The 27,535-nt window shown below is 33.4% G+C and overlaps 1 protein-coding gene across 6 annotated transcripts in view; it reads right to left on the minus strand.

Moving 5' to 3' along the window:
• OSBPL8 (oxysterol binding protein like 8) overlaps positions 1-27,535 on the minus strand; it is a 152,624-nt gene that overhangs the window by 29,548 nt on the left and 95,541 nt on the right. For all 6 annotated transcript variants that reach the window (XM_081060110.1, XM_081060108.1, XM_081060106.1 and 3 more), the window contains 8 exons: positions 21,315-21,385; positions 15,889-15,966; positions 13,837-13,938; positions 11,633-11,836; positions 6,989-7,073; positions 5,563-5,734; positions 1,193-1,430; positions 409-593 (listed from right to left, as the gene is read on the minus strand). In XM_081060110.1, the coding sequence (XP_080916236.1) occupies positions 409-593; positions 1,193-1,430; positions 5,563-5,734; positions 6,989-7,073; positions 11,633-11,836; positions 13,837-13,938; positions 15,889-15,966; positions 21,315-21,385 (1,135 nt within the window). The remainder of the gene's footprint in view (positions 1-408; positions 594-1,192; positions 1,431-5,562; positions 5,735-6,988; positions 7,074-11,632; positions 11,837-13,836; positions 13,939-15,888; positions 15,967-21,314; positions 21,386-27,535) is intronic.

Here is a 27,535-nt window from a genome sequence, read left to right on the forward strand (position 1 = left end):
CATGTGCCTCACAAGCATGCAGAGAGGATAAGTATAAACAAAAGCACAAGCCCGGGATGGGACCTGAACAAGGGCTGAGATGGGAGAACAAACAATGCCAACCACCTGTCCCTGTGTTAGGTCAGGAAACAGTCAGGGAGCCTGTGACAGCAGTGCTGTCGGGTGAGGGGTAAAATTCCCGTCTTCCTCAAGCTTGTGATCTTAGTTCAACTTCATAAGTGAAAACATTATACCAAAGTATTAAATATGCTTCTTATTAAGGTCAACTGCAGGAGTTGTGGAGGAGAGAGAGGGATAGCTCAGGAGGGCCCGATTTTGGTAAGGCATGACCATTAAATAGTACTCTAGGAAAAAAAATCTAGAAAACCATGAAGTACCTTCTATTTTAAGAAATGAGAATCTACTTACTCAGATAGGAAATCTGCATGATAGTAATAATCTGAAAGTTTATCCAGGAAAGAACGAGGTTCCAAGATAAATGTAGGCAGAACCACCCTGGACAGGTCCATGCCAGGACGAACTTGTTTCAGCAGTGTCCAGATAAGGCTTTTGTTTTCTTCAGACACAGTTTCTGTTTGAGAAGCCTCACCTGCCTTCAGCAATTAATGAAAAATACTGAAATATTATATTTATTTCAGATACACAGATGCAAGCTAATGTTGAAAACCAGAATTCTCTATTTGACTATTCCAAGCATCCTTAAAATGTGGAAATAACCCAATCAGTAATAAATAAAGTCTATAGCTATAAAAGTTATGTAAAAGGTAGTTGCAAGAGATATCAAAGTGAATGATATGTGCAAAGAATCCATTACAAAAATATTATACGCCATTATATTATCACCTTTACTTCTATGCACAAGCAATAACAAAATTACAAACTCATGTTCCCTTGCAGTTTACTTTGTACCAGGCAATGACATTGAACAGTATCCTATTTTAAAAGCAAACCTGAAGAAAATGTGAACTTTAAATTTAACAGAATAGAGTCCTATTTGTATGAGCACTATGTATTTTTAGCTGTTTAAAAATCATATTTCATATGTATGCAACTTTTGAAATACAATAGGTATCATAGAAATATTCTCTTTTAGGAAAAATAAGTAACAGGTCAAACAAGTAATATATTCAATTACATTTAAAAATTCCCAAGAATTAGAAAACCTAAATCTTTGAAAATCACAGACTTTTACCTCTCCAAGTTCCTCATGACTCTGTTCAGTGTAGGTTGTCTCCTTTAAAGGCTCAACAGGCTCAGGTTCGATATACGAATCATCTTGCCTTTCTGATGTATCGGTGTCACTTTCTTCACTTTTCCCCATCACCTCATTGTCAGACTCATCATGCTCTTGATCATTTTCTTTATCAGATTTATCAGAATACATATCTTGGTCCTTAAAATGCTGTCGTTCAATTTCACTATCATTTAACCTTAAGGGAAAGAATTATTAGAAGGAAGAATAAAAAGAGGTTAAGAATATTTAATTTACAAATAAAGATGCTATCTAACATTCATTGAGAATTTACTATGTGTTGGGCACTGTTCTTAGTGCTTTATATAGTTTTATTCATTTAATTCTCAAAATAACCCTATGAAATAGGTAGCTATTCTCACTTTACACATTAGTAAATGGCACAGAGAAGTAAAAAAAATGGGGAAATGTTGGGCAGGCCCGGTGGCTCAAGCGGTTAGAGCTCCATGCTCCTGACTCCAAAGGCTGCTGGAATCCAAGGGATGGTGGGCTCCGCCCCCTGCAACTAAGATTGAACACGGCACCTTGAACTGAGCTGCCACTGAGCTCCAGGATGGCTCAGTTGGTTGGAGTGTGTCCTCTCAACCACAAGGTTGCCGGTTCGACTCCCACAAGGGATGGTGGGCTGCGCCCCTTGCAACTAGAAAACGGTAACTGGAGCTGAACAGCACCCTCCACAACTAACATTGAAAGGACAACAACTTCACTTGGAAAAAAGGCCTGGACGTACACACTGTTCCCCAATTAAGTCCTGTTCCCCTTCCCCAATAAAATCTTTAAAAAAAAAAATTTTTTTTTATAAAAAGGGGAAATGTTAAAAGATGACACACTGAACTCTTTGTCTCTACCACCTGGGACTAAAATCTTACAAAAGCAAAATTTTACACTATCTCTTGCTTATTTTCTTCGTTTTGTGATCATCATCTCTGGAACCAACTTCACTGTCACTTCTGGCCTGAAACTTCAACTCATGATCATCAGATTCTGAAGTGAATGCACATGAATTATGACTTTCCACCTGTAAAGGTATCCAAAGTCACTCAAAATAAGTTCAAGAATGAGACAATAAAATGTAAAGGATAACTAATTATATTATTTAATACTTGACCAATAGGCTTAAACTCGAGGAAAAAAAATCCAGGGAGAACTGGAAATTTCAGCTTAAAAAAATGAACCTATAGCCTAAAATTGACAAACTGCTATACTCAACTCTGTTTTTACTAATCCTAAAGTGATTAGGGTTGATAATATGTACAAAAAGGAAGATTAGAAAGAACAAACTCATTGTCAGAATCAATTTTTTAAAAAGAAATTTCTTATTTAGGAAAGTGTCTGTGGGTTTCATTTGCTATAATAAAACTTACAGGGATGAACACGAAAGTACTTTAAAAATGAGTACAGAGTGCCATTATATCTAGCTGATATTTTAACAATGCTGAGATGGTAACAGAGCAAAGACGTCCTATTTGATTCCTATGTTAGTCTCTATTTTTCCAAAATCTTCATTTGATGGATTTTTAACCAGAGAATTTCTAATAGAAATACATTTTTTATATACGTATTATTTTCTTTCTTTCCCTTTACAACCACATATTTTTATTTTGTTTTTTTTTCTATGATAGCTGCATTACAATAGATTTTTACAAAGAATACTGTAAATTAAACTCCCTATGCAATTTTATGAGGTCATATTTCTTTTTTTAAAAAAGATTTTATTAAAATATAGGTAACATACAATATTATATTAAGTTCAGGTGCACATCATAGGTATTCAACAGTACCCGCCTGGCACTACACATAATTATTACATTATTGATTATATTCCGTATGCTAAAGAAGTGATCACCACGATAAACCCGGGAGCCATCTGACACTGTACCATGCTAACACAGTATTATCGACCCTTCCTTCCCTTTCAAAATTTTCAATAATAGTTGACATTCAATATTATTTTGTATTAGTTTCAGGTGTATAGCACAGTGGTTAGACATTTATATAATTTAGGAAGAGATGCCCCTAACTAGTACCAGCTGGCACTACACATAGTTGTCACCATATTATTGATTGTATTCTCTGTACTTTACATCCCCATGACTATCATACATTTTTAAAAAGTAGTCAAAAATTGCTGTCTCTGCTTTCTTACCATCTATTCTCTCCTTGACTAGTCACAATCTGGCTTTCACGGCCCTAAATCCAATGAATCTGTTCCCTAAAGGTCACCAATGATGGCTTAGCTGACAAACCCAACGGCCTTGTCTAATCTTCCCCTCCTGTGACTTCTCTGCATCCCTGGATTTTGATGATGATTATTTTCCTTGAAATGGTCTTAGTGCTTGGGTTCCATGTAACCGTGGTTCTACTTTTTAAGCTCTCTGATCTCTCTTACTTCCTCCTGTCCTTAGATATTTTCATCTTCCTTGGCCCTTTTTTATTTTCTATATCCTCTCTCTCCTTTGCCAAGCTCCCCAATTTCAAGGCTTCATTATCATTTGTATGTGATTTCCAAACCCATGCATGCAGGAATAAGCTTTGCACCCATGTTTTGATTTTAAATGCTTGGCTGACATCATCTATTTGTCCTGGGACCACTGCAGCCTCGACATGTACAATATTTAATAAATTACTATTTCCCAAACATGGTCCTTTGTTTTATTTTACCATTATCTTCCCAATCACTCAGGCTTAAAGCTTGGTGACCTTCTTTAACTTCACACACTTCCTGTCCTTTATATCCCAGCAGACTACAAGTCTAGGAGACAGGCTCCCACCCCCTCACCTCTGCATCATCAGCTCCCTGCTCCTTTTCTGTCACATAGCCAAATAAACATGTTGATATGTTGATTCTGTTTTTGAAAAAATCTGTTATATTGACCCTCTCCCTGGTTGCCTAGCTGGATGCTATGTTTTCAACTTCTAAATTTTCCTGATCATATGTATATTACTCTGAAGCATCTCTCCTTTGGTTGTTTATGTCCGTTTCTTCCTACTATTTATAGTTACCAGGCATTTATAGGTTTCAAACATAACAAAACATCTCTCCAGGATCACACAGCTAGTAAACTGCTATGAGGTATTCAAATTTAGGATCATATCTGATTCATCTCCCTATTCACAATGTGATGAGTTATACAGAGAAATGTATGATATCTTCTACTAAAAAGAGGTTCAAAAATTTTAATGAAAAAATATGTGAAGCAGATAAATTTTTAAGATCCCCAAATTTACAAATTACCTGGTATTCAATAAATACAATGAACAGTTTACAGCTGAAGAGTTTCAAGGGAAAAATGTCGGAAGAGGCCCCAACAAACATCTATTCCCACATAAATTGTGTCCCACCCCCCAATCCTATCCCATTCAGGCTTTTGTATTGGGGATTAAGCTAAAACTCCAGATTATAGGTCTGTAAGGAAATGATGTAAAAGCTCATGTAATAGTGGTTTTTAAAGAGAGTTAAGAGTCAAGCAAAAGGATAAGAAAAAAACCCAAAATGTTCAGCTCAAGTTACATGGGGAAAAGGAGAGTGGCAGTCTTACTTTGAGGAGAATAACCCTAATGCTGATAGGCGTAAGTGGCTATAGAGCAGAAGCTGAGCACTGGGGTAAGGGAGGAAAAAAGGAAGTCTACTGTTTTTCCTACAAAGCACCAAAAGAGACATGAACCTCAACAAACCACTGAATCTCAAACAAAGTACTTCTTAGTTTCTGTGGAGAAAATGTTTTTGTATTTTATTTTAACTATAATAAATGCTGCAGGGACTAAATTCACAAATAAGATACAATTCCAACTAGAAACACTTACAATATACTAGAAGAATTCCACAAATACCAGGTAGAATAAGTCAGGTGCCATTATTAAAAAAAAAAAAAAAAAACACAAAAAGCTACAGAACAGCAATTGAAGGGCATTTCATGGTTCCATTTCATGGTTATGAGGCAGGAAAGTCTTCACATATGATGTAATATTTGAGATTGGTCTTGAAGAATACATAGGTTTATCACAGGAGAAAAGAGCAAGGACTAGAAATCATTCTTAATGAAGGAACACCATGCACAAAGACACGGTAGATAGCACGATTGTATTTGGGAAATAAGTTCCAGTCACATAGGCTGGAATCAAGGAAATAATTTTCTATACCTTACCATAGTCACTAAACAAATCTTAAACCAGGGCTTGGACATACAATGAGAAGAAGACAGCCAAGTTTCAATCTTAGAAACACTACAAAAATTCTAGGCCTGTCTACTAACCTAGTGAACAACACAGTCTCTAAAATAATCACCAAATTAGTGGCAATATCTACTTACTGGAAGTTGTCACCACTGTGGAGATTGTTAGCACGTAATAAGCCATACAAAGTCACATGTGTGCTCTCTGATGAAATGCTCAGGTCATGTTCCTTTCCTTCCCTGATCATTGTACGTTTAAGAAGACTAGAACATTTCAAAGCCAACTCCAAAGCATCCATCCAGCACCTTCCTAGGAGAACACAGATTCATAAGGAGTATAATTCAAGAAACTAGAAAAACTAGTATCCATCTTAATTTAACACTGTTAGCCTTTAAGCATACCATTATTTCTTTGAGAAAGATGTACTGGAAAAGTTAATGTGAACATAAAATCTTGTAAAAGTTTTTCTTAAATGCAATTTTTGAGTTTAACAAGTGCTTTTTACATACTAAACACATACAAACCACTGGTAAGTGAATAGAATATAGCACGAATTAGAAAGTCGCCTAAGTAAGTGTACTTAAAAAAAAGAAAAAAAATCTTAGAACATTAACATGTAGTATAATTTGAAGGTACCAAACAAGGTACATAAAATATACTACAGGGGTTATGTTTCTACTATAAACAAACAATTGTCTAAAATAATGTTTTGTTATTGATAGTAGGTCTACCCTCAGGTTTAGCATCCATTCCACTTACATGCTTAAAAAATTTTAAGTCAAGGAAATGCTTGTATAATACTGTCATTAACTGCCAGATTAGTTAGTAGAAACACTAGTAACTTTGATTTTTTAATTACAATTTAGAACTGTAATCATTTGTTTCAAGATCTGTTGGAAATATCAGCCAAGTTAAACACTTTATAATGACAGCTTGTACCTTTTTAATTTTAAAAATAATCATCTGGTAAAAGTAAACTTGGAAGGTTACAAGATTCGTTAGGCTAAGCGAGTCTACAAAATATAAAAGTGAGGAACAAATCCACTGTCGATTATTAAGGTTGTACAGTTACCATGCTTTCATATAAATAAGTTTTACTCTTCCTGTATTTGCTTCAGGAATTAAGTATTAACTGACTGAGCTTAGTCTGTACTTAAATGTCTTATGTAAAAAACGCAAAACAGTTTATATGTCTTATAGATGTCAATATTTAATGATAAAATATAAATAGTATTAAACATACCTCTACAGTGATAAAACAGTGAGTTACCATAGAGAACACCAACCAAGTCAAAAGGTGTTAACATGTCAATGGAGCCTGAAGAATAAAAGTCCAGGCTGCTAACTCATCACTCAATTACCCAATGCTTCTTTCCTATCCGATTTCCGTTTGTCTACCAAGTTAATGATAGAACTGTGTTCTAAGCAATTTATGATTACGATACCTCTGCTGTTAATACCATACTAAAGACAGATTTGCCCAAAGGAAAAATACACAGTGGTATATAAAATAAATCCTTAGCAATGAGGACCCAAATCCAATCCATCGAAACCTGTATTTACCATCTGACTCTGAAGTAGCTCGGATGATCAAATAACTGCTAGGTAAGGGCTGAGTTATGGATCCAACTGCTTCACCTTTTGGACCCTTAATATAAACAAATAAAATAAAAATGAGCAAAATAAATGGTTTACAGTAAGTATTATGAGATCTCAACTTATATTATCCATTATTATCGGTAACAACCTAAGTTAGCCATGGATTATAATTTAAAAGCAAACAAGCTTTAATTTCATGCTTGCTGACAAAGCAAATGTTAAGTATTAAGGAACATTTTCCTCTTCCAACAAATATACCTCGTTACTAGAAAATTGAACTTATAGTTAATATTAGTTAAACATTATCTCTGCGTATTAGTCACATATTAAAGAGAAATCTAAAATTTACTGTAAAAGACCAAATTTTAATTTAACAGAGAATTTCCATTTCATGTATACTAAATGAAAAATACTTAATTTCTAGAAACCTATAAAGACACAGCTGGAAATACAGTTATAATTTATAAGAAAAAGAGAAAAGAATTTTGAGTAGGTCTAGGGAAAAATAAATCTCCACTTTATAACCAATGATATACTTGTTTCTAAATACCAACTACAAAACCTCATTTTTCCAGAAACAAGAAAGAAAAAGGATTTTTTTTGGTTTTGGTTGGGGTTATTTGTTTTAGAAGTATACAACACCAAGAGCTCTATATGATCAGTTTTACCAAGGATAATCTTACATGAACACAGGTCTTATCTGGAAAGAAAATCTGTTGACTGAATTTACAGTATAATTATAATAGAAAAATCATAATTTTTAAGTTGTCAGATCAAAGAATAAAATGGACTTTTGAGAAGCATAAACATTAGAAAGATGCAGGTTCAAATTAAGAAATTACGAAATCAATATGGTTTTAACAAATCCTGTAATATCCTTTGGGTGTTTTCAGATAGTTTTATAATTTCTGGGCAGTTCCTAGAACCAGTATAGAGTAGGATCTAGATTCAGACTGCCTGGGTTTCAAATTTGGTTCCATGCTAGAAAAATTATCTAAGTAATTCTCTAGGCTTCAATCTTTTTGTCTGGTCAATAGGGGAAAATTGTATCTTCCTTAAAAGTATGAGAATTAAAAAAAGATTCTATGTCAAATGCTCAAAAGAGTCCCTGACACAAAGTAAGAACTCATAAACATTACTTTTTCTTACTCATAGACACTGACTTTGAAGCTGGTTTTTGTCTTCTTTCTTTTTTTAAATTAAAGTTTATTGGGATGACAATTGTTAGTAAAGTTACATAAACCTCAGGTATACAATTCTGTATTACACCCTCTATAAATCACATTGTGTGTTCACCACCCAGAGTCAGTTCTCCTTCCATCATCATATATTTGATCCCCTTTACCCACATCTACCACCCACCAACCCCTTACCCTCTGGTAACCACTAAACTATCATCCGTGTCTATGAGTTTTTACTTCTCTTTTGCTTGTCATGTTCTTTTGTTGTTTTTGGTTTATATACCACATATCAGTGAAATGATATGGTTCTCTGCTTTTTCTGTCTGACTTATTTCACTTAACATTATACTCTCAAGATCCATCCATGTTGTCACAAATGGTCCTATTTCATCTTTTCTTACCGCTGAACAGTATTCCATTGTGTATATATATACCACAACTTCTTTATCCATTCATCTATCGAAGGACATTTTGGTTGTTTCCATGTCTTGGCCACCGTAAACAAAGCTGCAATGAACATTGGAGCACACTTGTCTTTATGGATAAATGTTTTCAGATTTTTTTGGTAGATACCCAGGAGAGGGATTGCTGGGTCATACGGTAATTCTATTTGTAATTTTTTGAGGAACCTCCACACTACCTTCCATAACAGCTACACCAATCTGCATTCCCACCAACAGTGTATAAGGATTCCCTTTTCTCCACAGCCTCTCCCACACTTGTTACTATTTGTCTTGTTGATGATAGCCATTCTAACTGGGGTCAGGCTTTTATTTGCATTTCTCTGATGATTAGTGATGTCCAGAGAGCATTTTTTCATACGTCTATTTGCCATTTGTATGTCCTCTTTGGAGAAATGTCTCTTCAGATACTCTGCCCATTTTTCAATTGGGTTGTTTGTTTTCTTTGTTGTCGAGTTGTATGAATTCCTTGTATGTTTTGGATATTAGCCCCTTAGCGGAGGCACTGTTTGTAAAAATCTTCTCCCATGCAGCTGGTTGCCTCTTTATTTTGTCGATGGTTTCTTTTGCTGTGCAGAAGCTTTTAAGTTTCATATAGTCCCATTCATTTATTTTAGCTTTTATTTCTCTTGCCTTTGGAGTCAAATTCATGAAATGCTCTTTGAACCCAAGGTCCATAAGTTTAGTACCTATGTTTTCTTCTATGCAGTTTATTGTTTCAGGTCTTATACTTAAGTCTTTGATCCATTTTGAGTTAATTTTGGTACATGGTGACAGATAGCAGTTCAGTTTCATTCTTTTGTATGTGGCTTTCCAATTCTGCCAGTACCATTTATTGAAGAGGCTGTCTTTCCTCCATTGTATGTTTTTGGCTTCTTTGTCAAAAATTATCCATCCATATTTATGTGGTTTTATTTCTGGGTTCTCAATTCTATTCCATTGGTCTATTCCATTGGTTTTTCTGCCAATACCACGCTGTTTTGATTACTGTTGCCCTGGAGTACAAGCTAAAGTCGGGTAGTGTGATACCTCCAGCATTGTTCTTTTTTCTTAGCATTGCTTTGGCTATTCTGGGTCTTTTGTGGTTCCAAACAAATCTGATGATTTTTTGTTCTATTTATTTAAAAAATGCCATTGGGATTTTGATGAGGATTGCATTAAATCTGTATATTGCTTTGGGTAATACGGTCATTTTAACTATGTTGATTCTTCCAATCCAGGAGCACGGAATATCTTTCCATTTCTTTGTGTCTTCTTCAATTTCTTTTAAAAATGTCTTATAGTTTTCAGCATATAGATCTTTCACATTCTTGGTTAAGTTTATTCCTAGGTATTTTATTTTTTTGTTGCAATTGCAAAAGGAATTTTTTTAAATTTATTTTTCTGAGATTTCATTGTTAGTATATAGGAATGCAAAGGACTTTTGTACGTTGTAGCCAGCAACTTTACTTATTTGTTTTTGGTTTCTAATAGCTTTTTGGTGGAGTCTTTAGGGTTTTCTACATATAGTATCATGTCATCTGCAAAGAGTGACAATTTAACTTCTTCATTCCCAATTTGGATGCCTTATTATTATTTCCTTCTCTTGCCTGCTTGCTCTGGCGAGGACTTCCAACAGTGTTGAAAAGCAGACGTGACAGGGGACAGCCCTGTCGTGTTCCTGAATATAGAGCAAAGGGCTTCAGTCTTTCACCATTAATTATGAGATTAACTGAGGGTTTGTCATATATGGTCTTTATTATGTTTGAAGCTGTTTAAACAATGTCCTAAGCAGGTTTTGCTTGTGTAGAATTTCTTATGTTCATATAATTATACAATTTTCTTCCCCAAAAATATGGAATTAAAAAATTTGACATTAAATATTTTTAGTTATTTAAAAATTCATTGTAATTCTTACAATTCCTAAGAGTAGTAGTAAAGAATAAATACTATACATAAAAAGCTTTGAAAGTAATTTTTGTTTCACTTGAGAATCTCATGATATGTAAATACCACAGGTTCTATGGGTTAAGGTTCTGTGGGTTAAATTCTTTCCCCTGTGGGAAGTATCTAATTCCAGCATGGAACTAACTTTGTAATGCTAAATTTATTCCTGCTATGTCTCCAGACTACTGAAATAAAGATAAGAGGTCCAGGTTTTTTCCTAGGTGCATATATAGTGCCTAATTAAGCAATATTAAAAAAACTGGAGTTACTATTAGTTAGCTGTAATCTCAAGTAGGTGGTTTTCCTTTAAGGAGTAATTGTAAACCCTTTATTCAAGTATAATTAACCTTCTTACAAACTAAAATCAAGAAACACTGTAAAAACTTTAAATAGACTCATTTATTTAGTATACACATGCGTGTATACCGCATGTCTAATTTTTGTAGAATTCCTTGTTGACTAATTAAATAAGGCATTGCTATTTTCCTGATTAAGTTTTCGCTGTTATAATACAGAGATGATCACAGTAATGTTTTTTAGTTACAAAGCACTAGAGCACCATCTTCAAAGAAAGCTGCCTCTCGAGAGTAGGACTGCGTCTGCTTACAGTCTTCTTGCCACATATTTATATGACTGCATGAAAACCACAAAAATAAATGGCAGCTTCTGTTCTAGGGGATCTCACAGTTTTTATAAAGAAAAAAACACAGTAAACATGACACAATATTACAAAGCAAAATTAGTAACTGTAAATTTAAAAAAATGGTACAAACTGAATTCCCATCACAAAGAGATAATACGGTACAATATAAATCAGGAAAACATTTTCTGGAGAAATTTTAAAATTAGATCTTAGAGGTAAACATGGAGCTTTGGTGTGCATTTCATTGTGGGAAGAGACAGAAAGAGGAATAACGTGCTTGAAAACAAATTTATAAGTCTTGCCAGAGAACAGCAATCATTAGATTAATGGATTTATCTCAGTACTGCTCACAGATTGTCATCTTTACCTTTTACCTATATAACAAGTGCTTCCTTACCTTCACTGCCCAAATAGACTGTTCCAAAGGATGAAAAAGTTTGAAGCAAAACCCATCCTTTTTTGATGGACGCTCAATGATTTCACAGGCATTCAGAAGGACTGTTCCTACCCATTGACCATTTTTTTGGGTTTTATAGATCAGTAGCACCCCAGGTTTCAACACACACCACAACTTGGTCCAGCTCTTCAGAGTACCACGAATCTATAGAAAGATATATATATTTTTTTAAGAAAGCTGTTTTTCTCCTTCTGCTCCACAAGATACAAACTGAATAATGGCAAATAGGATGCTTTAACCTAAAATTTCCAGAAAATGTGCATGTTAGACTCCATAAGTTTTTTTTTTTAAGCTACTAAATGGCACGCACTGCTAATAAACATAAAAATAGCATGGCTCCCTGCTTCTGAGACAGTTAATTTCTAGCGGGAGTCTGGGTCACCAGTTTCAAAATACTATTTAAGTAGAATGGTTTTCCTAACCTTCTGGGCCAGATCAGGTGCTATTAAAATATACTTTCTAGTACCAAGATTCTCATACTTTCAGCATCCGTCACAGCTATAATTTTATTTGTGTGTAAGATTATTCTACTTTTTAATATTTTTCCCCTCTTTACTGCTGCATCAAGAGTGATGAAAACACTGCTAGCATACAGCATACACCAGGCATTCCCCTAAATGTTTGGTGAGTGTAGAAAGAATCTCCTTCTAGCTCCTAAAATTACCTTCTCTAAATTACCTTATTCTTAGTAATTACATGAAGTGTACCATATAAATTTCGTGGGGAATTTAAAACACAAGTTACACAAATCTCTCTCTAGTCTCAAAAATCTTCCTCATCCTAGAGTTTAATGCTATGTCAAAAATCAGTCTACAACTAGCTTTTCCTATTCCATTTCTATAATCCATTAAAAGTGTTTATATGTAAAGTCACTGAATTCACAATACTGAAAAGGATGCTGATATAATACAGAGATTAAAAACTACGAATCATTCTCACTTTTATTAACAGTAAAAACTATGAATCGTCCTCACTTTTATTACTGTTCTCGCAATGCACTTATAAGAATTATGAAATACCGGGATCCCTAACCCCTCAAATAGACATACTACAGTAACTCTCAACAAGAAAAATTTAGAAAGAGGGAACTTGGAGCCAGGCAGGAAGAGAAAATCTTTAAGAAAAATTATGTGTGTATGTAAAAGAGCTGAAAAGAGTTATCCTGAGATAACATTCTGGATCTTGGAGATGTGACAGTAGAAAATGGGTAGCAAATTATCAGAATGAAGGTAGGATTTAGAAAGCAAGTCAGGGGATGTGTTGGGGACTTTTGGGGAGTTAGAGAAAAACCAATGTCAAAAGACAAGAGTAGGTTTAGCTGTGAAAAACCCAAGTGAGATTTGGAGCCAAATTAGTTAGAAAGTGTCTTCTGCACTACACTGACAAAGACCTAGCATTAGTTGAACTACTAGGGAAACCATCACTAGACTCCGTGTTAGTGAGAGAATTTCCATGACAGATCTCATAAATAAATTAGGCGGAAGTTGTACCAACTCTTTGGCAAAGTGGAGAGCTTTCAGGGTTGCAGTGAATTTCAGGTCAATGCCAAAAGCTTCCTAGAGGAAAGTGTCTCACAAGATCATTCTTAGTGTTAGCATTAGTCGGAAAGGTTACTACAAATGTCCTTCAGATAGGAAGGAGAAAGAGGACAGAGTGACTAGGGTGCTAGAAAAGGAAATGAAAATAAGTGGAAATAACCAGAGGCCCAAAGAAGAAGGTATGGAAATAGCAGTGTATACATTTCTCTGAAAATTAATCCTTTTCAAATGATAACTTGTATGAACTTTGTCTCCGATCTTCTCAATAATGCATATTCCAAGTCTACAATATTAAATAATTTGAATAACCAGCAAAATACTCCTTTACAGCATATTGATTAGACTACATAATGCCACACAAATCAAAAGTGTTTTTAAAAGAATTGTTATAAATATTTGATGTTGTCAAGAGAGACAACATTAAGTCTCCTTCTCCCCATTAAGACTGGAACACAGACCTCTGGGATACAATTAACCATTTATCAGTGAAAAACAATCATCTCAATACTTGTTTTTATCTTGTAAGCTTCAGTGCAGTCTGGGTTTTCCTATTCCATTCCTATTCCTAATCCAGCAACACGAATTCAAAATTCAGTACAAACTGACCTTCAACCAATCAGCCATAACAATAACAGCAGGATCTGTGATTGTACTGAGTAACTCTTTTGTGGCTCTTTTCTTTTCTTCTCGGTAATTTTTCTTTTGTACCTATTTTACAGAAATAGAAAAATTAAAAATTTATCAGTAGTGGGGCAATTTCTTTTCAAATGTTTTAGAATTATATAATGTAAAATATAAAATTTTAAATCTCTTAGAATTCTAGCATCTTAAGATAAAAGAACTATACTTTTTTAAATTTTGTTTTGTTTTTAGAGCTGGTAGAAATTTTTAGAGGTTAGAATCTATAATATTTTTTCTGATCACTAGTCCAGTTCTCTGTACTTTTTTAAAGAATTTTACCTTTTCTAAATTACAGAATAATACATGAATACAATCTCATGGTAAAAATTTCAATAAAGCTAAAAGCCGTCTTTATTTACTCCCTATCCTATTTCAATCCCCAGAATGGACCACTGTTAACCTTTCAGAAAACCACAGGCCTTTTCTATGTGTAAAACCTATAGAAATATATAGCTTTTGTGTTTGTTTTGATTTTTCAAACACATAAAAAATGTTCTCCCATTCAATATTCTTTGGAGTGTTTCCATATCTATCTCATTCTTTTAACTGCTCCACAGAACTCCTAGTATGAATAATAACAACTAACATTTACTGGGTACATTCTGTGCACCGGTCATAGTTCTAAGCACTTCACGTGTATTACCTCATTTAATCCTCACAATAACCTTAGGAAGTAGGGCTATTAGTATCCTTTTTTACACTTGAGAAAAATGAGACACAGAGAGTAACTTTCCCAGAACTACACAGCTAGTCAGTCATGGAGGCAGGATTCAAACAGAGGTAGACTGGCTCTAAAAGACATGCTCTTAACACCATGTTCTACTGTTTCTCTAATTTTTCTTAATATATTGCCAGATTGATGGAAATCTCTGTTATTGTTTTTTCATATTACAAACATGCTGCAATTGCTTGTAACTGACGATTTTGCTCTTTCCTGATAGTAATATGAAAATATAATTAAGAAACCACGACAATGAAATTAATTCATTCAAAATATCAAAGTTTTACCATCATAAGTCACTTCTGAGATAATCTGGGAAAACAGCAGTCAATTAATGCAGTCTTATTACTACTTGGTTGTTATTATGTGGATAAGAGAGAATGGTAACAACTTATTGGCGATATATTTTTTAAACTATAACACAAAATCTTCCTAGTTCCACTTAACGGTAAAGAGACTATATACAAATAACAAAATTTTAATAATTCTACAGCCAAAAACCTTTAGACTTTTGTCTGTATTATCATGCATATCTGAATTAACAGTAGAGTTAATATGATATTGCAAATGCATACAAGATCAAATATGGGGGAAAAAGAGGTAAGGTAGATTACTCAGGGATCAGACTCCATTGGAAGGCACGTGTTACTTAGACACCACGATCTGTGGCCATCTGGAGGGCAGGCCCAATAATGCATGTTTCTTAAGAGAATTTGGAAATCTACACTTGTAATAGTTGGCTCAAATTTTACAAACATTGTGTAGGTCAAACAAAATACAGTAGGTCATCAAATACGGTTGTTTCACTCTGGTTTATATCAATTAACCTATGGTAAAACTGGTTTCCTTATACGCATTGACAATGCTAAGTGAGGACTTACTGCATATCTACCCAGGGGCCAAATTCAGCCTACGACCTAGCAGTTAGTAAACTCGAATTTCCAAGGGCACCATCGCTTCCCATCAGGTGTTCCACAACGCAGTAATGTGCCTGACTAGGATACAACTCTGCATAGATGTAGCTAGTCCTCAGCCAGGAGTCACCAATGAGACCTGAAAGAGCTGTGGGATAGCTATTAAATAGCCGTTTCAGATGACTCCAGAATGCCATTCAAATATTAACATTTTTATGTGTGCCTGTCTGGATATTTTTTTCCTTCTTTTAAGAAGACATATTTATTTCTTTATCTAATTAGCTTACCTTCAAAAGCACATGCGAAGCATAATATTAGTTATGAAATGACTGTGGAACTAACCTTGAGAGATTCTTTTTTTGTGAGCTTGCTTGAAGTTGAACTATCTTTCTCTGAGCCATTATAAAGTTTAGATTCAGACTGAAATCACACAGGAATGAATAAAAAAGAAACAATAATTAAAACCTTCACTTATTCTACACATCTGGCATATAAAAATTAATGTTAAAACTATGCTTCCCATTTGTTGCTGTGATTTAGGCAAATGTCGATTTTCAAATAACGATTTTCTATATAGTAGAGTATTTGGGTTTAAAAACTAATCCATGTTGAACCCACAAAACCATAAAAATAAACACTAATCAATAAATTAATCTACAATGTGAGGTTAAATAAGATCACTTGTAAATTTCTGCATTCAATTTTCCAGAGAATTTCTAAGAAACATACGCAAATCACTTCTCGGCCTTTTGGCTAAGATCAAGTGTAGAAACATACGCACTTATTTATTCTTAGGACAAAAGTATGTAAAGCAATATAATTTTTTAGCAGATGACATATTCTAAATAAAAAAAACAGTGTGCATTCTAGCAAGTTGCTGCGCACACTGATTTCCCTGTTGCTACTCTTCCTCTAATGGAAAAAAATACAAACACCTTCAGAAACTAGTATTAAACCCTTCTAATTTGCACACTGTTTGAAAACCAAAATTCCTAGCATCTACTTCTCACTTATCCAGTCAGTGCCCTTAAATTATTATTAATGTCTTAAACTTGTTTCCGGACTTTGTTTATACTTCACATTTTCGTTTGATCTCCATAAGAACCTTGAAAAACAGGCATACCAAGTGGTTTTATCTCCATGTTACAATCATGCCAGGGAGGCTTAGGGAGGTCGATTTTCCAAACTAACAATCAATAACATAGCAGGGATCAGAACTTGCATCTCTTAATCTAGTATTCTTTTAAAGAGACTACATTCTTTCATCAGATTAGAAGAGAATAAAACTAAAAGCTGCTTCTACAAATCCTAAAACAACAGAATTAAACATACTCTTTCAGTGTTCTATGATTTTCATTGTTACCTACTGTTCGACACAGAAGATATATTTAAAGTTCTTAGCATTACTCCTAGTGCCAAGAAAGTATATGGGGCTTGATCCATATGGTGGCTTTCAAATGGTAAATGGCCAGATGTTTATAATATTAGTACATGTGATCAAGGATAAAAACTCTGGGTATATACTCCATCACTCAATTTAAGATCCACAAGGGCAGTGACTATGTTTATTTACCAGTGATACCCTAGGGAAAAGGGCTAAAAATATATCCAATGAATTAATAAAATGAAGATGAAACTAGAATTTGCAGCTCATTTATCTCTTCTAATAACACTTCACTTCTGTTAGTTGGTACAAAATATAGTTTATTACGGTGATGGTAATACGTGGCTGAATTAGAAGAAAACTGCAAACTATGCTCCATGCAGAACGTGGGGATTAACCTAATTCAATTTTTGTTAAAGTTATTCCTTTAAGAAGCAGACTGGAAACATTACATTGCTTACTCCTATGATAAGGGTATAGACTGTGATACCCAAACAATTTCACAAAATTTCTCAGGCCAAAAAGGTCTCTCTTCTTGCCCTGCAAACTCAAAGGGGGCACAACCACTGTCAAAAGAGCATGCCAGTTTCTAATTCTCACAGCTTAATAGGAAAATTTATATTACAATATACTTCTTAGATACTATTAAATGAAAAATACTAATAGTATTCGCTTAAAGGCTAATGAAAATTATTGTCTGTGTGCTCTTTACCAAGTGCTATGCTAAACACTACTGTATACCACCTCATTTAATTCTCAAAGCAACCGGATGAGACAGAAGTAGAACCCCACTTTTGCTAATGAGAAAAGGAAGACCAACTGATTAAATAACTTCCCGAAGTCTCCAAACTAGTAAGTAGACGAGATGGTATTTGTACTCAGGTCTAGCTAATTCCCAGTCTCATGTTCTTATTGATTTTTCACTATACTGATTTCTCACCTTTTAAAACTATTCCTATGTAGTAAGACTCAAATTTAAGACTTATCTTCATGAACGATAGGAAATCTGTTTCTCTGACATGACAAGATCTAGCTTGGTGATTCCTGAAAGATTCCAGTATATAAGGGACCAGCAGGCCAGAAGGATGTCACATGAGCTTAATTAGAGCACACATACTTTAAGAAATCCCTGCCATATTGTGTAGCTAACTCTGAAAAAAATGATGATGCGGTGACCAAGTTCTACAGTCTTTTTTAATACATTACTCCCTAAGTTTTCTGAGTCAACAGGTTACCTTTTAAATACCAAAAGTCATAAACTATTTTTGTTAGAAGTATTTTACTAAATTTTCTATCGTTTATAAGCTTACTGACTACTGTCTTAAGAATGGCCTTAGGGTTTGATGCATAGTACTTACTGCTTGTCTCTTCGTTAAATGGCCTCAGAATGCTCTCAGCATGTTACATACTGTTGTCCCCTTGTGGGTTGTACAACTCTGGGAAGCTATTCAATCTCTTCTAGTCTTAGTCTCCTCATTAACTGAGGAGACTCCTACTAACTGACAGGGTTGCTCTGGGGATTAAAGGAGGTAGTGTGCGTGATGTGTTTAACATAGTATTGGTATATATTGTCTTTCAGGTTTGGGACTATCCTCTAGATTGCAAGTGCTGTCAAAAATCTGACCTTTAGATAAATGGGAACACAAACATATGAGAATACTTCTGACTTGCTTTGAAAACTATGAAATACTGAAGATATAAGGAATAATAACAAGTTACTACAACTATAACAATATTTTGATTTGGAAAGGTTTTTTTAAATATCCAGGTAAATATATTTTTTACAGCAAGTGATAGATGACTTAGCAAACCTACAAGTAAGCAGACTGATGGCTGGAGAATCACAACCAAGAGATCTGGGCTCACAAACCCTTTAACCTTGTAATAGAACTCCTTTTAGCCCACCAGACACATTACTCATGCTAGCAATTCCTTTCGTTGAGATGGACAAATAAAAATTTATTTAAAAATGCTATGAGGAAGATGGGCTGATTTGATTAACTGACTTTTCCAATTCACACACGTATAGGATGTGTGAGAAACAGGAACTGCATTTATTTCTAAAAATGGAGGGGGCAGTAAGGAGGGTACATTCCATTGTGTTTACTGATCTCAATTACGTATTTTAAGAAGTAACACTTAACCCCAAATCCTATGACCAAAATGACAGTATTGATACTTTCTGCACCAAGTTCATAAAGGATAAGTTTAAAATTATTTGATGGTCTGTAATTATGCAGATTGATCACAGAAGGAATAACAAAATTTTGTTTCCCAAGTTACTTAGGTCAGAATAAAATCTGAATTCCATGAGAATGATGTTTAATGATAAATGTGTAAATTTTAGGACTGCTCTGAAAAACAACAGAGTGGGTTACTTGTTAAAATATTTAAGAATAAACTAGTGGCTGCATCTCTTAAACTCACAGAATGAAACAAGATTAACTCTAAGATAGAATCAGTAAGTTTCAGCTCTTGGAAAATAATGAGTACAATTTTACGTATACCAAATAATTACCATGTTAAGAATTCCACTCTTTCACTGTAATGATTTATTCAAAGGAAGAAAATCAATTCTTATATACCTGTAATCAACCAGGTACTCTGTCAGGCTTGTAGCATCATATTCTGGGAGGCAGATCTTAACGCCTTTGCACAGATAAAAAAACTGAAGCCACTTACCTTTCTAGCTCTATCACTTTGACCTGTGGAGAGTTATTTAATTTCTCCAAGCTTCACTTTACTTATAAAATGGGGCCAATAATACCTGTCTTCTAGTAGTGTTTTGAGAGTTAAAATGACACATAGCAAGCTCTTAATATAAAGTAGCTATAAATATTGTAATTAGCTTCTAAGAAGTCAAGGTAATGTATGAGACTCAAGATTCAAACATACTTTTTTGACTCTAAAGCAGTGCTGTCCAGTAGAACTTTCTGAATGGCGGAAATGTTCTGTCTGACTTGTCAAATATGGTAGCCCCCACACATACGAGCACTTGAGTTATGGATGGTGTAACTGAGGAACTGAATTTCTAATTCTATTTAATTATAATTAATTTAAACTTAAAGAGTCATGTACAACTAGATGCTACTGTATTCAAAATACAATTCTACAGCCTATGCTTATTGTTTTCATTAAGGCACACTACTTCATTAAGGTATGTAAACCCTTTTTTCAGGCTCATGGTGGCCATCCTCCCAATTCAAAGACTACAGTTGGGGAGGTGGCTGTGATATGAAGGATTGGGGTTTAAGTGTTTAGACTTTTGAGTAGGAATACCATTAACCACACATCCACCAGTTCTGGTATTAACTGCTTGAAAATAAGTTTTTTAAATTCTATAAATTTCATTGTATTTCTAGCACAGCAAACCCAAGCTAATAATTTCCTTTTTCATTTTCTTTAATTATATATCTCATATAAAATGATCAGGGCATTTCTCATGTATATGTTATATACATACAAAATACTATTAAACTTCCATCCTAAGAACTTTTACACATATAAGGTGGACTTTTATGTAATGAATACTTAAAAAGTTAAGTGGAAATAAATTTTTTTGTAAAATTAAACACTGCAGCATATCATGGAATTCTCTCAACCTGTCCTAAGAACAGGAACAAAAATGTAGTTTTAAATGCAAAACCCACTGCTGAGAATAGCAGAGCATTTACTAACTTAACAGGTTTTCTTACTTCAAGTCATTAAAGTTTAATTTCACAAACATAAAAGTTTCTCCTGCTATATAGTACTAAGCCAGATCAGAAATAACAAAGTTAAATCCCTTTACAAATTATGGAAATCTAGTGAATTACAAACCCATAGGAAAACCAATGCATCACATAGTGTTCCTCAGGTTCTCAAATATGTACCCTAAAAGAAAAAAATTCTCAAAATTATGTACAAGTATCCCAGTTTGAGAATTACTAATTAAGGGAACTATATTTTATTCCAAGAAAACGTCTTTGAATTGTGTGCTTTAAGAGGTCTTTGGCGTTTAACTGGTAAAATGTAGATATTTTGGTTGTCATTCAAATAAACCAAAAACACTTAAAATGTTTTGTTTTTTAAAACCACAAACCCGAGAATTTCTCTAAATGAAATTCTCAAACTTCAGTTTGAGAAGTGCTCTGTAGCAGCCATACCAAAAACAATGTAACTCTAGAGAGGACAGTGGTTACCAATAGGCTATATTTCCAAGTAAACAACAGCACTAAACCAGCCGCAGTGGAACTTCCCTTTTTTCATACACACTACAATGGTTTAGATGTACCAACATAAAAACATCTCATGAAAATCTGATTGGATTTTGGTATTAGTTCCCTCATCTTCAATACTAGAAAAAGGTGATAATCATATATTTGGGGACAACAATAATGCTTACCTTGCTCTTTGACATAGAAAGTGAAGATTCATCTTTATTTTGAGAAATATCTTCCTTTCCTCTTTCAAAACCTTTAAAAATATTGTATTATGTTAGTATTTCTATTTTTGAGCATATGTAGGCATTAAAAAGCATATGTAGGCATTAAAAAGCATATGTAGGCATTAACAAGCATATGTAGGCATTAAAAGGCAAACGCATGTTTAAGTCATTCAATTTCAAATACACATTGTATCTGATGTACATCAGTACAAGAAGTCTAGATTGAACATACAGTTTTAAACTACTGTAAGTTTAAATCCTTCTAAGGGATCATCTCTAGTACAGTAATTCTTTAGAATAAATTAAGGCTTTCAGAGGCAACAGTCTTTCCTTGCATCCATCAACGTCCAGTTAAATACCTCTTTACTGTGCTCCTAGAGCACTTTGCATGAATTCAGGTCTCATGGAGCTTTTATTCTAGTGAGCTGTTTTCTAACAAAGAATCTGAACTGATAGAACCAATACCTCTTGCAAAACTGTAAAACAATTCCAGAATTGGTGATAAAAGAAGATTAGGGAAATAAATCTAGATTGAGGGACTTAAAAAAAAAATCCAATAATGTACTTGCTTGCTTATTGTGAGCATTAAATGAAAATGCATAGAAAGCACTTAGCATAGTATTGTGTGCCATAGATACATTCAATTAATGTTAACTCTTAATATTACCATTATCACTGACTACTGCTATGTAAATTCTAAAAGGATAAATCTACAATACATGAGTGCATGAGGCTGAACATGCACACATCTCTGCAATTGGTAACATATTAATATACAATACATGAAAAGCAACGAACACTTTTGAGGGCAAGCATTAACTCATCCCTAAAATTATTTGTTCTGAGACCAATAAAAGCCTACAATAAAAAAATACATGCAATTATTCATAAAACATCCCTTAAAAAATCATGAGTAGCACCAGTGCCTGAAGCACTTAAAAATAATTTCTAGCACATCAATGAAACCGTTTACTCTGTCTTTGGTTTATATTAGCTAAAAACAAATTCATTCCATTTTCCTAATCCAGAGATTTTATTTTCTTTCTGTGATATAAAGACAGAATCTTTTTGCCCCCTCTCTGGAAAAAAAGAAAGATCACCCCATACCAGTATTAGGGGAAAGAACTGTTGCATAAATTCAACATGGAATGAAATGAAAATGAAAACTTACCAGAACTTAAAACTTTAGTATAAAGCAAACCAAAGTTACATAACTCGGTTTAAAAATTCTAAAATATTTATTCATATTGTAATAAGTCATTCCCAATACTAATAAACTAATATAAATTACTTCAAAGATCTTCTAAATGTATGTACAAGAGAACAAAGATTTTCTAAAAGTATATATTATACATGAAAAAAACACGATGTCTTCTTTTATGCTCACAAAAACAGACCTCAGTTTCCCTAGTGAGTTTCAGCTGAATCTAGACCAATCAAACCATTTATTAGATTAAGAAAACCACCATTTCTACATTCATATATTATTTTAAAAATTGAACAGTAAATTAAAATAAAAGTAGAAGTTCTAAGTATGAATAGACTTTAACATGAAATTATGCCTTGCAGAAAGTTTCAAATGCTGTAAAATGCCCCCCATAATCCTAGGTTGTATGTTACCTGTCAAACCCAATACACGAATAGCATTATAAAAGATTCTCCATACTTTCAACTTGCAAATCAAATCATTATTTTAAACGATGGCCCTGATGACAACTAAGTTACTTAAAATTATAGAGGCGATAAAGCAAAATGCTTTCTAAGTTTGGTCAAATATTTTGAATTTCAACTAAAGGAAAATAAGTAGATTATAGCATAAACTATAAAGAACATATAAAAATGTTCAAAAATATTTTCTTAAAAAGAAAATATTGCCATATTGTACACTAAGTTTTCAAAAGTAATTCCAAGGTAAGAAAAGCAAGAAATGTCATAATAGGGCTTCTTTCTTTAGATTGGATAAAGCTGGTTTCCTAAAAATGTGCAAAATAATCTTTATTTTAAAAAGTCAGTCACAAAAATATATTTATTAGAAGACAAAATGACTCCACCAAAATACTTCTTAGGCTTTTATTTATTTTTCACCATGTGTGGAAATTCAAAATTACTTTAAAATGACTCCTTTATTTAAAAAGTGGTATTTGTAGACATAATCCCGAATCCTACAACACATTATTGACATTATCAATAGTGCAGAATAGTTTCAGATCACGACTTTTCACCACGTTTGCTTGTTAATGATTTTAGGTAGTCCATTATTTTCCTACTATCCTCCACATTGCCACAATGAGATGGAAACCTACATTTCCATCAAAATGGATAAATTAAAAGGGTTAACACCATCCAATTACAGATGAGAACGTGGATTAACTGAAACTATTCGCTACTGGTGGGAGTATAAAGGGCACAACCACTTTGTACAACTACAGAGGGTTCCAAAAACATGTATGCACATTTTAAGAAAGGAAAAAACTGTATTAAAATTGTAATAATATATACCGATCACAGAAGATGAATACAAGTCACGTTTGACTTCTGCAATTACAAGAGGTGCTAAAAGTAGTTACCATCAGTGTCCAGACATTTCTGATTACAGCGAACTACTGCATGAGCAACATTCAGCAAAGTATACACTTGTATATATATTTTTTGGCACCCTGGTATTTGATAGTATTTACTAAAGCTGAATGTGTGCATACTCTAACACTCAGCAATTCTGATTGTAGATATACCCAACAGAAATGAGTGTATATGTTCATCAAAAGACAGGTACAAAACTGTTCATAGCAGCTTTATTCATAATAGCCCAAATGTGGAGCCAATTTAAATGGTTATTAATGGTAAAATAAATATATTGTAGCATATTTACACAGCGGAGTATTACACAGAAATGGAACAGAACCAACTACTACACAGAAGACATAGCACTGAGTGAAAGAACCCACCTCTCTCCAACAAAAAAGGCACATACTGAATAATTCCATTCACATAAAATTCAGGAACTGGCAAACCTAATTTACGGTGCTAGAGGCTGCAACAGTGGTTTGCCTTTGTTGAAAGAACTGACTGGGAGGGGCATGAGAGAATGTTCTGGGGATCTAGGAAGTAGTTACACATGTCTAAAAATTCGAACTAAAAATTCGAAAAGTGGTGCACTTAACTATATGTAAGTTATGCCTCAATAAAAAAGAAATAAAAACGCAGATATCCTTCTTTATTCTTCCAGTTTAATAGACCTGGCCTGTTTTGACATTCTTCCTCACTTAGTCCATATCCCTTTCATCGATTCTGCACTAGGTTAATTCTGATTCATTCATGAACAATTATGATAATTAAATAACATTAATGTAAAGAACAATAAAGCAACCAACATCCATTTGTAGGAACACGTGATTATAAGATACTATGATAGATATTTTACTTATTTTCTAATTTTTAAAACAATGCCACAAAAAACCCCAAATATTAACTAAATTTTATATAATTGAAAAAAACTCAGGCTCACAGAAATTAAATAACTTGACTAATGTCAATAAGTGACCGTATCAGAGCTGATTCAAATCGGTCTAACTTTAACATTCATGCTGTTTCTAGAATGCCAGGGAGGCTCTAAAGACGAAAGGCCTTATCTCCTGGGAGGTCTTGCTTTGTGTAGGCATAGTTAGCTGTCCTTTTCTCTGACACATGCAGCACTTCACATCTATTTGCACAACTGTAGTTATCACAATTACTTCAATTATTTGTTTTCATGTAAATGTTCCATACTTGACTTGTGAGTTCCTGAAAAGAGGGGTCTAATCCTTATCCTCTCAAACACAAAAATTTAATAAATTGATCTAAAAATTAATAGAAATAAAAATGGACTCCACTTTTACTTGTAATGATTTTTTAAATATGTGAAATATAGTATACCTTCAGAAAATGCATAAATATATATGTATAATTTAATGTACAGTTAATATTTGCATAACCACCACTGAAATCAAGAAAGAGAGGACTGTCAGCATTCCATAAGATCCCCATCACAGAACAGATAAGTAGATAAAAACTAAAAAAAATTTTTTTTTTAAATTGTACTATGGTGCCACTATGAGAACATGGGCAGGGGTACCATTTTCCTATTATATAGTGTCTCATAAATAAAAAGGTCTTATCAATATACTTAAGATAGAAGTGACAAAAAAAAAGATTTTCCTAAGGACAAATGGAAAAAGTTTTGTGCTCAAAGACAAAGTTATCTTTAAATATCACTAATGTAGAGCCTCTCCTTTCTTAATGATGTGAGATAAAAACAAATGCATGTAAAAATTTTTTTCAGTACAATGAAATGACCAAGAAGAGATTTATTTTTTTACTTTTAACTTAAATAAAAAACCTATAAAAAGCCACTTCTTTCAAGTACCTAATTCCATTCTATTTCTTACTTGACAAAATAAAACATGTTTTAAAGAGCTTTTTATCATGGCTGATTGTAATGCAACTGCTGGCTGTATTACGTGGAATATGGAAGCCTCCCTACACATATGATTTTCTCTACTGCAAGAGTTAGAAAACAAAGTCAACCATTTACTTTTCCATTCAGATACATTGATCCAGAATTATCTTCAATATATTCTTTGGTAGGATAAATGGACAATTCTGCCTTCAATAACCTAATTAAGTAAATACCAAACTTTTGAAAAGAGAAGTTTCCTATTTTTTATTAGGGTCACATGATTATTCTTTTTGTTCAGTAGATTCAAGGCATGAAGGTCAGCAAGCACGTGCTCCCGAGCTTGCTGGCTTAAAAAAAAGAACAAGGAGACAGAGACAAATACAGAAATGCAAGTCACACTGTAAAAGCAAATGGAGTATTTAACGATATTAAAAATCATTTTCAGGATATTGTCTTTTTCAAAGCCACTTCTGAAAAGAGACAAATACTAAAATTTATACCATTCTGAGAACATAAGAAGCATAATAGTAACCATGCTACACCAAGACGATTAAATACGGATTACGAATGCTGTTTGAAGCTTACACTACTTAGGCAACAGTTCAGGACTATGGTTTCCAACTCTTTTCAGAAATACTGTTAGAAAAGAAAATGAAGTCAATGAATTTAAAATAATTTATTTAATTGCCCGGCTAACACCTTCTCTTTTTAAAACTATTTTACGAAATCTACTGGGGTGACAGTGGTTAGCAAAATTACATAGGTTTCAAGTATACATTTCTATAATACATCATCTACATATCATTGTGTGTTCACTACCCAGAGTTAGTTCTACTTCCATCACCTTATATTTGATCCCTTTTACCCTCATCTACCACCCTCCTCCACCTTCTGTAAGGTATTTCTCTATCATAAAAAATCAGTATAAATAGTCACAAAAAGCCAAGAATAAAGGTTAGTGTGAAAATAGAAAATATAATTCAAATTTAACAAAATATAAGTGTTAGAAAAATAGATAAATGGTTAAAGCAAACACCAGTTTCAGGCAATATTTCTTTGTCATGAGTATTAAAAGATTATTTTTTATTATAAAAGAAAAATATAACCTAGAGTAGATATAAGTGTGTAGCAGTTTAAAATTTTGAAAAGAATACAAAAAAGATTGTTTATATTTTAAAATATATATCCATATATTTGCTACAAATCTTTTTTCAAACAACAAAAGGTCAATTTATATCTATCTCTCATTGACCAATTATTTAATGTCTAAATTACAATTGTCAAACACCCAATTTTATTTAATATTAGCCTAAAAGTAACATTTTTAAGCAAAAACTAATCATACATAAATATCTAAGAACAAGGAGTAAGGCATTTCAAAAATTATACTTAGGCAGAAAACTTCACTTTAGTCAGGACCTGAGTTTTTAAAGCTTAAACTAAACATCAATTTTAATATAGTTACTATTCTATAGAAAATAGTTAAACAGATATAAATATTAAATATCTGGGTTTCATTTGCAAAAACCTCAGAGTAATTTTTTTATTTATAGAATTTTACATTTATTTCCAGTACAGAAAAGGCTTTAATTTTATCAATGGGTCACACTATTTATATAATTAAAACAAAAATTCATGCTATAAGCACTGAAGATCCATACTTTACTGAATCATTAGTTCTCAAGTTTGAGCTTAAGAGAGAGACCCTAAGAGAAAATATGGAATAGCCAAGCCACATAGCAGC

This window comes from Rhinolophus hipposideros (genome assembly GCF_964194185.1).
Source record: "Rhinolophus hipposideros genome assembly, chromosome: 9".
NCBI lineage: Eukaryota > Metazoa > Chordata > Mammalia > Chiroptera > Rhinolophidae > Rhinolophus > Rhinolophus hipposideros.